The sequence below is a fragment of the Natator depressus genome, chromosome 10 (genome assembly GCF_965152275.1).
Source record: "Natator depressus isolate rNatDep1 chromosome 10, rNatDep2.hap1, whole genome shotgun sequence".
Lineage (NCBI taxonomy): Eukaryota > Metazoa > Chordata > Testudines > Cheloniidae > Natator > Natator depressus.
Genome location: NC_134243.1, coordinates 15001 through 29096, shown reverse-complemented (window position 1 = coordinate 29096; position 14096 = coordinate 15001). Strand labels below are relative to the sequence as shown.

Genomic DNA, 14096 nt, shown 5'->3' with positions numbered 1-14096 from the left:
GGTTATGCTCTTCTGCTTGAGTGATTGTCTCCCCAGTTTTCAGTAAAGGGATACAACAGCAGGCTACTCCTTTGTCTCTGTAAGCACACAGTGTGATGTGTTAGCTGTTACTTTTCTCTGCTGAGGTTAGTGGTGTGTCCTCTTGGAAACCAGAAAATATGTCTGACGGTTTAAGTGTGCAGCTTAGAATTTATCTCTGCTGCTGACCATAGTAAAGTCAGATATGCCGTGAATTATGCTAATGCTATAACTTTGTTAACAGGGATTTGATCTGCTTCCCCATGTCATAAGGACAAATGCGAAGTTCTCCACTTAGAAAGGAACGATCAGTTGTACACATACAAAATGGGAAATGACTGCCTAGGATGGAGTGCTGCAGAAAGGGACCTGGGGGTCATAGTGGATCACAAGCTAAATAGGAGTGAACAGTGTAATGCTATTGGGGGGAAAAAAACAAGCAAACATCATTCTGGGATGTATTAGCAGGAGTGTCATAAGCAAAGCACGAGAATTAATTCTTCTGCTCTACTCTGCGCTGATTAGGCCTCAGCTGGAGTATTGTATCCAGTTCTGAGCACCACATTTTAGGAAAGATGTGGACAAATTGGAGAAAGTCCAGAGAAGAGCAACAAAAATTATTAAAGTCCTAGAAAACATGACCTATATGGTGAGACCTATATTGTTTAGTCTGGAGAAGAGAAGACTGAGATGGGACAAGATAACAGTTTTCAAGTACATAAAATGTTGTTACAAGGAGGAGGGAGAAAAATTGTTCTCCTTAACGTATGATGATAGGACAAGAAGCAATGGGCTTAAATTGCAGCAAGGGCGGTTTAGGTTGGACTTTAGGAAAAAATTCCTGAATGTCAGGGTGGTTAAGCACTGGAATAAATTGCCTAGGGAAGTTGTGGAATCTCTATCATTGGAGATTTTTAAGAGCAGGTTAGGTAAACACCTGTCAGGAATGGTCTAGATAATACTTAGTTCTTCCATGAGTGCAGGGGACTGGACTAGACGACCTCTTGAGGTCCCTTGCAGTCCTAAGATTCTGTGATTCTGTACCCTTCTCCATATCAACAGTAATATTATACAACCTCCAAAATGAAGGATATTGTAACTAATGAAACCTGCATGGGTTGAGGTAATGTAGACAGATTGCATTTGCCTATGTTGGAATTTGTCTAGAAAACCTAATTTAACATCCCAACTGTTGCAAAAATGGCATGAGATCTTTAATGGCCATCTGTGGTAAGGGGATATGTCTCATCTGAAAGACAGTGGTTGTCTTTCACCATCATCCTCCAGAAAAAACACAGTTATTTTGCTGTTTAAGTGGGTGCATTTCTGCCCTGTGCTTATCTGATATTTCAGTGGTTTACTTGCATATGTACTAACCAAATTCCAACTTGGGCAAATGCATTGTACCTACCTGAACTCCCATTACTGGTATTCTTCCTTATTTACTGTGGTGAAGTGTTGCTATCCCCTGTATTCCATGCTTGGTTACATGGGGTGGTTACATCTTTGTGGTGAGTAGTGTGATTCCTGCAAATCCCATATGTACCTTATATGGAGGATTGTGTGCCTGCATTTTATGATGTTTGTAAAGTACTTTGAGATCTTTGTTTGGAGGGCATTCTGGAAATATGGTGCATTTAGCCTTCCAGTCTTATTCAGATTTTTACTGAAATAATTCTACAAAGGGCCAAATTTTTTTCATCATAGGAATCTGTTGTGTATGTTTGGGAGGTGGGCTGAGTGGCTCGTGGGATTGAATATGCATAGTGTCTGCACTTACACATAATACAGGTTGTTTACAAAAGTAAGAGAACTGATTAACCTTTTTCTATGAGGATAGGGGTTAGAGAGATCTTAATTGTGTTGCTTTGTAACTCAAAAAATGTTTTTTTCCCCCTTTATCTAGGTCAAAGGTTACTGGGAAGTTCAGCTCCTGTCAATATTCCAGGTTCTGTTGCTCGTTCCTCATCTCTACATTCGTCATCTTCCCTTTCAACCTCTCCACTCAGTTCTCTTTCACAGTCGTTGTCTCAGTCTTTTATTTCATCCACTATGGCTCCTCACCAACAGCAGACTCAGCCTTTGAAATCAGAACATAGTGTGTTAGGCACTTCAGCCTCTTCTCATAACTCTTTAGGTAAGTCGTGTGAATGATTAATCCTTTGTGTATAATAGAAGGGGAGTCCATGGCAAGTCAAACAGATTTTCAGCTGAAGTCTGTATACCTTTCCTGTGATCAGTCATCTGGAGGTCAAAGGTTAATTATTGTTATAAATAAGTAATTTGTCCAGTTCTTTACAAATAGAGTAAGAGATTCGTGCCTCAAAGAGCTTCCTATCTAAGGCTATGTCTACACTGGCAATTGAATGAAAAAACTTTTGTCTTTCAGAGGTGTTTAAAAAAGAAACAACCCTGAAAGACAAAAGTTTTGCCGGCGACAAGCACCAGTGTGAACAGCACTTTGTCGGCAGGAGAACCGACAAACAGCAGCTACGCTGTGCAACTTTTAGCAGCATGGCTGTAGCGACACAGCCAGGTCGCTAAAAGCTGTGTAGTTTAGACATAGCCTAAGACTGATCAGAAAAGTAAACATAAGTCATAGGACAAAGTTCAGAGAAGGGAAAGTAAGGAGAGATTATTGGCAATGGAGGAAGGAACAAAGAATTCCTGGAAATGGTGGGTTTTAAAGAGGGATTTGAAAGAGAAGAGAGGGCACTTGGCACCTTAGTTGGAGAACGTTCTAGCTATTAAAAAATAGTATGAATTACAATCCAGAGCAGAGAATGTGAGAGAGCTGAAGCTGAAAATAAGAGATTTTGGGGCAACAACTACTTTTTGGAATAGAAACAGATTCCTAGTCTTCCTGTTCCCATTTCAGGGCTGTGCTTTGTGTGAAAGCAAACAAACAAAAACCTACATACAATGAGGTTGCCGGAATGCTTCGAGTACTTTAAAAAAATCTTTTGCTTAATGCTGCATCTCTGAACATAGGTGGAACTGTTATTACATATCTTGAAGCTAAAAAATATAACTGTCTGCTTAGTGCTTTTATCTAATTGTCTAGTTCCACATGTGGTACATTTTATTAGAGGTGTGCAACATGTTTATTTTTGTGTGTCCTATGTTTGGCAGGTGTTACAGGGAGCATTTGGGACTTCATAACTGGGAGTTTCTCTCCTAGTCCATCCCCAATATTGAACAGTGGTACTGTACCCTCAACAAACTCAAACACCAGTGGAAGTGAATTAGCTCACGTTAGACAGGAACTTGATGATGCCAATCGAAAAATAAAACAATGGGACGATTCTTGGCAACAAGTAAAGCAGGTACAGTAACGATGGTGACACTAAATTAAGGTTTGTTTCCTGAATAACTTCTGATAAAATCACCTTCTTATTGTGTTTATTTTTACCAAGGCATCTTTAATTGTAATTTGAATTTAGAGGTTTTATTCCATTTTACCAATTATTAATCCTGAATTCTGGCTTTTCATGTCTAAATTGTCCTGGAGGAATGAAGGAGACTGATCAATAGCAGCCGAGAGAGAGAACCAACTTGTTACTTCCCTTAAATCATTCTGCTTTTAAAGGCAGAGACAGACAGACAGAATGGCTTTAGGGAGCATGTTCAACAGTTGCCTCTGCTGCTGCTGTTTCAGCAACTGGTGGCATGTCTGCCCTCCAATACCTGATTCAGGATGTCCGTAGCATACAGAAATGGAGTGAGATTGGACACAACTAGTACATGGCTCGGGCTGTGGGGCATAGCTGGACATTTTAGCTAGCTCCCTAGCACTCAGGATGCTAGGGTCAACATCTGCCTGGCTTCTCCACGGGTGCATTTGGGGGTGGGTAGTAAAGGGCCCACCACCTGTTTTTTTCCGTCTCCTGGCATATTTGCACTGGACACAACAGTTCTAACTTTTTCTGCTGTTGAGAGATAATAAATAGAGTAGTTTTACTATATTTTGAGGTTTTTATTGTCTTTTGCCATCAAATTATGAACTGAACAATTCCTATTTTTATTTATACAGCTCCATAAATGTGCATAGAGACTTACAGACAAGCAGATATGGCATTCTTGCTTAAAATCTAAGTTAAGACAAAAAACAAAGGGAAGTGATAAACAATGGGTGGCGGGAGTAAAGGAAAGTGATGGGGACAGTAAGATCATATTGTAGCTGAAGGTAAGTATTGCATGTATCTTGAGGGCTTTTATAGTTACGCCTGTGTTCTTAGTTTACAAAATATTTTTATAACTTTCTGCAAATGTTTTTGTCCCAGGCATGTGATGCATGGCAAAAAGAGGCCCAAGAGGCAAAGGAACGTGCTAAAGTGGCAGAAGCTGACAAAAAACTAGCTCTTCGGAAAAAAGAAGACTTAGAAAATAAATTAAAAAAGCTGCAGGAACAATTTGATATGTGTCTGTCCACTACAGTACTCCATATGAAAAGCTATGGCGATATAAAAAAGATACCATTACCAAAGCTTCATTCTTTACAAAACCAGCTGCGTTTAGATTTAGAAACAGTAGATGGGGTAAGTGTGTCTGTACTGTGGATATTGTTAGTTAAAATAGGCAGTTTAACAGTATTATATAAGATGCTGATTCAGAGTTTCATTTCAAACTGATACAATGTTAAATCTAAATACCATTTTGGTCTGAAATATGCCATAATTGGAATTTCCCGAATCCAACTGATTTTTTTTTTTTTTTATTTTGGTGCTGAGCTGTGACAAGAGCGGCAAGCAACTTCAGATATCTTTCAGTGAGAAAAAACAGATTAAAACATGCTTTTAACTACAATGCTCTAAAGAGCAGCTATGTAAATAAAGAGCTTTAAATATTTGGAGAGTGTGTAGTAAAGTCTCCTATTTAGAAACTGACATCTCTGCAGGCAGACTAGGGTGGAAGAGGTGAGGTGGGCTGCTAGCGATGGTAAAGTAAATATAAATTTAAAACAAGAAATTGCTTTCCTTTCAAGTGGTGTATTGTTATCTCGGAGGTTAGTTTAGTTCATTTCTGACCTCTCTTGGTATGATCTCATAATTGATTATGGGTGCAAAGTTAGAGGCTAATTTTTTTTAAAGTTGGCCTATATATAATCTGTAATTTAGCAATCTGAACATAGTCTAATCACAGATGACAGTTACATTTTAAAGATGCAGTCTTTCTTCTGCAAGTCAAGGGTGACCTTCTACATGTCTGAGAAAACAGAACATAGCAACCTTTTTTTCAGACTGCTGTAACCAATTTTTCGTTTTCTACCATGTAACTAAAGAAGACTATTAAAGTTTCTGGATGCAATCCTCAGCTGAACAGAGGATATGGCAACCAGAGCACAATTTCAGACTTCCACTTAAAGAAAATCTGAACAAAAGTTATATATGTTTTTATGCCCTTTGAACTCTCTAACACTGAAATTTCTGAAGAACATAAATAAGAATTAGCCACTGTCTTCATGAATGACGGCTCAAAAATCTGACCTTAAAAGAAAATGTACTGGATATGGAGACGTAACCAAGCAAATTGGTTGAAACTATTGTAAAGAACAAACACACAGATAAACATGACATGGGGAAGAGTCAGTACGGCTTTTGGTGGAGCATCATTTTCCTTTACAATATATTAGAATTCTTTGAGGGGGTCGACAAGGGTGATTCAGTCGGTACTTGGACCTGTGCTGTTCAATGTATTCATAAATGATCTGGCAAACAAAAATTTGCAGACCATACAAAATTACTCAAAATAGTAAAGTCCAAAGCTCACAGTGAACCATTGCAAAGGGATCTCACTAAACTGACTAACTGGGCAACAAAATGGCAGGTGAAATTCAATGTTGATAAGTGCAAAATAATGCACATTGGAAACATAATCACAACTATGCATACAAAATGATGGGATCTAAATTAGCTATTACCACTCAAGAAAGATCATGGAGTCATCATGGATAGTTCTCTAAAAGCATCTGCTCATTGTGCAGCAAAATATTAGGAACGGGATAGATAATATGTAAGGGTATGATTCTGTCACAGAGGTCACCTGGATTCCATGACTTTCTGGGATCTCCATGACTTCTTTTGCAGTGGCAGAGCTGGAGCAGTTCTCAGCCCCGTGGCAGCCAAAGCAACAGCTGAAGGAGTGAACAGGGTTGGGTCAGCCCCCTTGGGACAGGAGAAGCGATGGGGCTGGAGCAGCTGCTGGAGGTCAGCCCCCCCCGCAGCACTTCAACTGTTAGTCCCTCCCCCCACAGTGCATCTTTAGTAAAAGTCACAGACAGGTTGTGGGCCTCTGTGAATTTTTGTTTATTGTCCATGACCTGTCCCTGACTTTTACTAAAAATATGTGTGACAGAATCTTAATCTTTATAATAAGACAGAAAATATCATAATGCCATTATATAAATTCATGGTATTCTGAAATACGGTCAGCAGTGTTGGTTGCCCCAGTGCTGGTTGCCCCATCTCAAAAAGGATGTATGAGAACTGGAAAAAGGTACGGATAAGGGCAACAACAACAGTTATGGGTATGAAACAGCTTCCATAGGAGGAAGGATTTAAAAGACTGGACCTGTTCATCTTAGAAAAAAAATGACTGAGGGGGGCTATTTTAGAGGTCTATAAAATCACAAATGGTGTTGAGAAAGTGAATAAGGAAGTGTTTGTTTACCCTTTCATGTAACACAAGAATTAGGGATCACCTGATGAAATTAATAGGCAGTAGGCTTAAAACAAACATAATTCACTGTCAACCTGTGGAACTCGTTCCATGTGATGTTGCGAAGACCAAAAGCATAACTGGATTCAAAAAATTTATTGAGGATGGGTCCACAAATGGCTGTTAGCCAACATGGACAGTAATGCAACCCCATGCTCCAAATGTCCCTAAACCTCCAATTGCCAGAGGTTGAGTCTGGATGACAGGAGATGGATCACTCAAAATTGCCCTCCTCTTTTCATTACCTCTGAAACAGCTGGTACTTGCCACTATCAGAGACAGGATAGATGGGCCTTTGGTCTGACCAGTATGGCCATTCTTATGTTCTTAATCAAACAAGAATATCAACAGTAAATAAAGACTAGCAAGGAGAAGACAAGATCAGCAAAACAAGCTAGTGCTAGTAAAAAGGGATAAGAAGGGTTTTGTTTACTTGTTTTGATGGGAACTTGTTTTGATGGTCTTGTATCAGATGTTAATGGAACCAGAGTTTCCAGAGGACTTTGAGGAAGATATTCTTATAGAATATTCTCTGTGAGTTAGCAGAACTTGATAATTGAGAACAAAAGATGATAAACACAGTGGCTTATAAGCACACTCTTCACCAAGTTCAGCCTCACAGCTCACCTTCTTTGGATGATGATCTACAACTGGGAAAGTAAGAGGGAAGACAGTTGGAGTTACATAGAACAACTGGGTCAAAGATTTATTTTTTTATCCTTCTGTGGCAAACACATTTATTTGCCAACATAATAGCTTCCCCAAAGTCTTGATCAGCAGATTTGTATTGAGTATCTGGGAGGTCTCCACTCTGACTGATGCAAATTACATGCATTGTGAGGAAATATGTCAGATTGAATTGTCGATATTCACAGTGGCAGACCAGCGTCTCAAAAGGACAAATGCTCAGTCGTCTCAGTTTTAGAGCTTGTCTTCACGTACAGCAATACAGTGGTGCAGCTGTGCTACTCTAGCACTTTAATGAAGATGCTCCTATGCCGATGGGAGAGCTTCTCCTGTCAGCGTAATTAATTCAAGTCCCCAGTAGGGACTTGGGGTGGTTAAGTCAGTATAACTATGTTGCTCAGGGCTGTGGATTTTTTGCACCCCTGAGCGACGTAGTAATACCAGTATAAGTCTGTAGTGTAGACCTGGCCTGAATTTTGGGTGGCGGTACTCATCCAGGTTTTGGTTGTGCGGGGAAAAATTTGAGTCACAGCTTGTTTTGCACTTGTGTCCTTCCTGAACACGTTATTGCTTTATAGACTATTCTCAGTTCTATTTACCCTGTTCTGGTGCTTGAACTAGCTATTAACTGTACCAACAGAAGATTCTTAAGTGTTTATTGAAGTAAGAATTTATCATCAAATAATAGGAATACAGCAACCACTGTGAGACATTACACATTGGAATTTTTATTGAGAGCAATTTTCTTTTTACAGGTAATTTTCCAACTTCATTCAAAGAAGTGTGTTGTATGCCAAGAACATGACCGGAGTGTAATCCTGAAGCCATGTCAACATTATGTACTTTGTGAACACTGTGCAGCTAAACAACAGGAATGTCCTTGCTGCAAGATGAAAAAAAGAAATGGTGATGAAAAGTCATGGTACTTATAATCATGTTAATGAACTAAATATATTTTATGTTCTGGTATTTTATATAAGAATTATATCTGTAGTAATTAATTCATTTACTAGTGCTAGACTGATCTCCATTTTGACCTTATAAGATATTTTAGTTGTTTTTACTATAGGAAATGTGGTTTGGCTGCCTTTATGTATTGAATTCTGTTAATGAAGTTCTAAAGTTCCGTGGTTATTTCTTTCCCCACCTGCCCTTTTCAGTTTTCCACTTACATTCCTGGTGCACAAGCTACTCAGGTTCACTTACAGCATAATCACTTCTTACAGGTGTGTACTCGCAATGCGTGAATGGGGGATTTATGCCCGTGCCTCCCATTTGCATTAATGTAAGACACTCATGTAAATACAATACTTGTTGATGGGAGGACCTTACCCCTCACCATGTTTAGTGTGCTGTAATCCTTTGCCAGTATTTTTTAATCAGTCTAACACTACTGTTTACTTGGTTATTTGAAGAAATTTGATTCCTGTAAAAGCACTTTGCTAACTGTTTTTTGTTAGAGATTGTTATAAATTGCTTTAACCTGCTTTCTAGGTTTTAATGTTTATTTTTTTAATATGCGGTATGAAGCTTTGTGTGTGTACTGTGAACTTAAAATATTTATATCAGTTTTACTGTTAAATCATATTATGATAGTATGGTATAGTTAAATTTCATTTTTGGCTTTAGTAGTTACTAAATGAACAGTTACATATAAATGAGAACTTGCCTAGAATTTTTACAGTTCAAGTCAACTGCAGACTAATAGTATTTATAAGTATACTAGCAGAGGGTGACATTGAAAGAGACACATATGCGTAAATATTCAAATACTTTTTTTTTATTTTGTGAAACAAACCAGTTTTCTTAAACAACTGTGCATTTGCATATTGCCCCAAGTTGGATTATTGTAGTCTTAATGAACACATTTGTATAACTCCTAATCTGTGTGATTACCTATCATGAATTGATATAATCCATAGTCTCTTTTACCAAGTGCCTGTGCCTTGCACCCCGTAAAATTGCAAAATATGTGAAGGAAACCGTTTGCAAACAATTTATACCACCTAATACTGTACAGGACAATTGGATGATAATTAAAATTCAATAGAATTTCAAAATAATACCTTGCAATGAGCAAAAGATACTAGGTTTTGTTTTTACGTAAATAAATACAATACACCTTTGGGTTTAGCTCTAAAATTATTTAAATATTTTATCAGACAATGGTGCTTTGTTGTAAGGATTTTTTTAAAAAAAAGTTGTCCATATTTAATGCTGATGATTAGGAGTATGCAATTTAGGAGAAGTTAATTATTGTATCTTAACACTGTATCTTGTTACTTTCCTTAAAGTTAACTATTCTTGTAGGGAAGAGTTACCTGTGGTGTTACTTTTCTTTCCTGTTAAATACAGGTATGACACAAGTACAGCTTACGTTCAAATGACCTACAACTGTGTTACAGAATGTGTATATTCCTATTAATTAATACATTAATGAACAAGAAGTGCATTGATATGACCAGCAAAGAGTTTAATTATTTCTGAAGTTTGTTCAGATGCATTGCAATAGAAACAAGATATATGCTAAATTGTATTTATGATCTTGAAAAATATCTTTGAGATTTGTATCAGTGTTAAAGAATTCAGAGCCCAATCCAAAGCCCCCTAAAGTCAATGTGCTTTCATTGATTTATGCGCACTTTGGACTGGGCCTTGAGTTAGCAGAAAAAAGCACGTAAGATTACATTTATTGTAGTAATAAAATCTACAGAATCATCACTACCTTGTTCTATCAAACTGTGAGAACATGGAGATCTTTTGAGAATGAGGGAGGGAAGATAAAACCCATGATGGATTTACATTTGGAACTGGAGCTCTTAAAAAGTAATTTACAAACACAATAGTCTGAAGATAATTGTCAAACATTTTTAAACAGGTTTTAAGGTTGAATGTCATAATATGGCCTAATGCATTTTTCACATAATTTTTTAACATTTTCTCTCAACATTGTATATTGAAATACTTTATTACTATAATTTCATTTTCAGCAATATATTTCTCTCTCCTGAAAGATGATTTTCTGTTATCATCGAAGTAGAACCAGTTTAGATTTTTTTTTTAAGTGGTACTTGAATGACTAAGCTTTGCTGTGAATATTAATGGACTTCTACACTTGTGGAGTCTTTGCCAAAGATTTTTTTTGAACATTAATTAACTTTTGAACATTGGACTAACTTCTCTAGCTCTTTGCTAACATAGTTAACTAATATTCTTAGCAGATTTTAGTGAAATAAATCCAAATTAGATTGAAATGTGGCCATATGTGTCAATGCTCAGTTCATTACTTAAGAAATTTTGAAATATTTTTGTGCTACTTTTGTCACAGTTTATAGTTCTTTATATACATTACTGTGTATTTGTGTATCATCCTAGGACCTTTTCTTTGGTCTTTTCTTTTTGTAATAGGAGGTTTTTAAAATCTCTAGCTGATGCTTTTCAATTTACAAATGAGTTTTAACAGCAAGGACAAAGTAAATTGTCACATTAATGTGCACAGTTTGCACATACTGTCTTTTTAGATGAAATCAACTAATTATTGGGTAAACTTTTTCTATTTTTTAGCATTTGTATGTTACATAATTAATGTTGAGAATGATTACATAGCTGTGTATTGTTGTTTACAAGTGGGGGGAAAAATGAAAATATATCCTGGGAGCAGCTGAGTTGGCTTTTGGACAGATCTAAATTTGAGTCTTGAAGGAAAAAGATAGACCAAAGAAATGTTACCTATGAGTGAAATTCCCAGAGTGAACAGCTTGTTGCTTGTTACCTTGCGGAAATATTGTTAGGTAGTTACATGAACCACATGTAGCATTCACATAAAAAATGCTATAATTATTTTCCAATAAGCCCATTCCCTGAGGAATTATAAGCAAGGTCTCATTAACTTTTCTTTTTACAGATTAACTCCGTTACTTAAAAATTAAGAATTATTGGAAACATTTTTACAGTGATACTTTTAAATCCAGGATAATGCAATATAGGCAGCATAAATTAGCAGTTGTACTTCAATGAAAAAATATTACAAGGGAAGTATTTACATTTGTGAATTTTTGTCCTGGTGATACAAACGCTATGTAGATGCACTAAAAATATATTTGAGCAAGAATATAATATTGTCATTTGTTAGATGAGCAAATTATATAAAGGTAAAATACACTCATTTGTTAGTTTCATTCTAGTGTTTGAAGGCAGTTTGACCAAGTTATCATGTAAATTTATGTAAAAGTATTAATACTTTTATGTGAATGCAATTAACTTGTTATTATGCCCTGGGGTATAGTAGATGAAAATTACAGTTTCTCAGGGTTTTAAAATCAAGAACTGTAATTTAACAGAAAGTTTGCTAAATTCAGATAGATCCCAAGCTGCATCTTATGGTTTTGTTATTTAGTCTTTTTTGAATAGCAGATTATTAAAAACATCTGTTTTGTTATGTATTGCTATTCAGAATATCCTAGTGTTAAATATTAATAGTAATATTATTACTGTCACAATATATTTGTGTAACTGTGGTCAGCAAAATACCTTAAATGGATGTGGAATTTTTACTTGTATTAATTTATGGAACCTTTTAATGTTCTGAGTGCATAGACAGAAATGGTATTGTGAATGGAAATGTTCTTAACTGAGAAGGTATTTATAATGCATAATCATTTACTTGTAGTGAATTGTTAACACTTGTTAAAACTTTTTTACACTATAGCATTTATGCAATGGTTTACAGAATTCATGGACTTATTTTTATTATCGATATGAAATTAAAATTTTTGATCTTTATTGCTTAGTTTACTGTGTTTGTAGACAATTGAGGTTTGAGGTCTTTCATTTTATTGTAAAAGATGTATACATATGGTAACTGTGGGTTTGCATTTCTAAACATCATATTGGAAAGATTTTACTTACTGACTTCCTTTTTAGATCAAAATTTCCAGGGATTCTGTATTGTGGAATCATCATCTTCTGGAATCAGGTTGTGGCATTTCTAGCATTGTGACTGGACTTGCCTGTCTCCAAAGGAAACCCAGTACTTAATATTATCAAAATAACTGACTTACATAGTGCAGATTAGTGGAGATACTATGTTTCGAATTTTCCACTGTTGTATGCAGTGTAGTTGTAGTAATTTCAATTCCAGGATATTAGAGAGATAAGATGGGTGAGGTAATATCTTTTATTGGACCAGCTTCTTTTGGTGAGAGAGCTCACCCACCTTGTGTCTCTAAATTTTCCACTGTCACTTACTGTGAAACATAACATTCCCAGATGCTATCTCCCATCAGCCAATGGCCTCTGGCACCATGAAAGAGAGTTCTTCATAGTTCTGTTACATTCCCTGTAATCTTCCTGCTTAAATTTTGATAATTCTTTCTGACTTAAGTTAAGAGGTTACACACTTTGTAGCCTGTGTAGGCTGAGCGTATTGCACACACCAGGGCTTATTTTCATTTCTCCATTCCTAACCCCACCCCCAACAAGCTCCATGGGTGCCACTCTCTTATTCCCCTTTTCGAGGGACTCCGTGCAATTCCTCACAATCTCTTCCCTTCCAGTGTCTGTGTGCACCCATTCCCTCCATCCCCCCATACCAATGGCTCTGTGAGCACCCCCTTCCCATTTCTCTTTGTTCCATTGGCTGTGTGCCCCATTCCCCCATGCCAGGGGATGTGTGCCCCTCTGTCTCCCCCTCATACCTGGTTCCTCCAGTCCCCCCCACCCCCCGGGGTTCTACAGGTGCCAAAACCCTGTGATAGTTGACAATACTTAATAAGCATATATTGAGCCCTGTGCATCCCTGGAGTTGTAATCTCCCTCCCCGGTGTGTTTGGCAGGCAGCACCCTATGTGCTGCATGTGGCAGCCCCACATCGACTCCATGATTTTTCAGTGGTATTTTTTGAGGTAATTTTAATTTTGCAAAGACCCCCAGAATGTCAGCCCAGGCTCTTCCTTCTGTCCTGTTACCATTGCAGCAGCCTGGTCACTGGTAGGAAATGTTACCTTCATAGATATTTGGCTTTAATTTAACTCTGTGTATTGGCCAGTTGCTGGGGAAGGTCTTTGGCCTGTAAATACTCAAAGGGACACACATGTTACTCAGCTGCATAAAGAGTTTGGTCCCGATCCTGTAAACAGCAGTCCAGCTGGGAGCAGAGCAGTTTCAAACTACAGCAAAGCAGATTTAGATTAAATCTCAGGAAAAACTCCCTCACTGTAAGAACAGTCGGGCAGGGGAGCAGACGCCTCAGCTCTTGGGAGGTCGTGGAAGCGCCTTCACTGGAGGTTTTCCAAAGGAGGCTGGATAGCATCTCTCTTGGATGGTTCAGACACAACAAATCCTGCATCTTGGACCCTTGTGGTCCCTTCTAACTCTATGATTCTAAGATGTACTTTCTTACGTTTCTTTAAAACTTCCTGACAATTAATGTCATTGCGTGACTCCTAGTTCTTGTATTATGTGAAGAAGTAAAGAACACTTTCTATTTAAAAAACCCACAAAAGCTTGAGAATTAAAACCTGTAATTCACTGCGTCACAATAAAAACATAGGTGTTATAAGAGCAATGAAATTAATGTTTTTGAAAAGTCAGTAAAAGGAGTTAAACTACATTTACAGGAAATTATGATACATAAGGGTCAATTCAAGCAATTAGAACAGTAAAAAGAAACCCTG

The 14096-nt window shown here is 37.3% G+C and overlaps 1 protein-coding gene across 7 annotated transcripts in view; it reads left to right on the top strand.

The window, feature by feature from the left end:
- Nucleotides 1–8369, top strand: part of UNKL (unk like zinc finger) — a 150001-nt gene extending 141632 nt beyond the window's left edge. For all 7 annotated transcript variants that reach the window (XM_074964901.1, XM_074964896.1, XM_074964895.1 and 4 more), the window contains 4 exons: nucleotides 1925–2155; nucleotides 3151–3344; nucleotides 4302–4556; nucleotides 8178–8369. In XM_074964901.1, the coding sequence (XP_074821002.1) occupies nucleotides 2071–2155; nucleotides 3151–3344; nucleotides 4302–4556; nucleotides 8178–8354 (711 nt within the window). In that variant the 5' untranslated portion in view covers nucleotides 1925–2070 and the 3' untranslated portion in view covers nucleotides 8355–8369. The remainder of the gene's footprint in view (nucleotides 1–1924; nucleotides 2156–3150; nucleotides 3345–4301; nucleotides 4557–8177) is intronic.
- Nucleotides 8370–14096: the final 5727 nt, after the last annotated feature.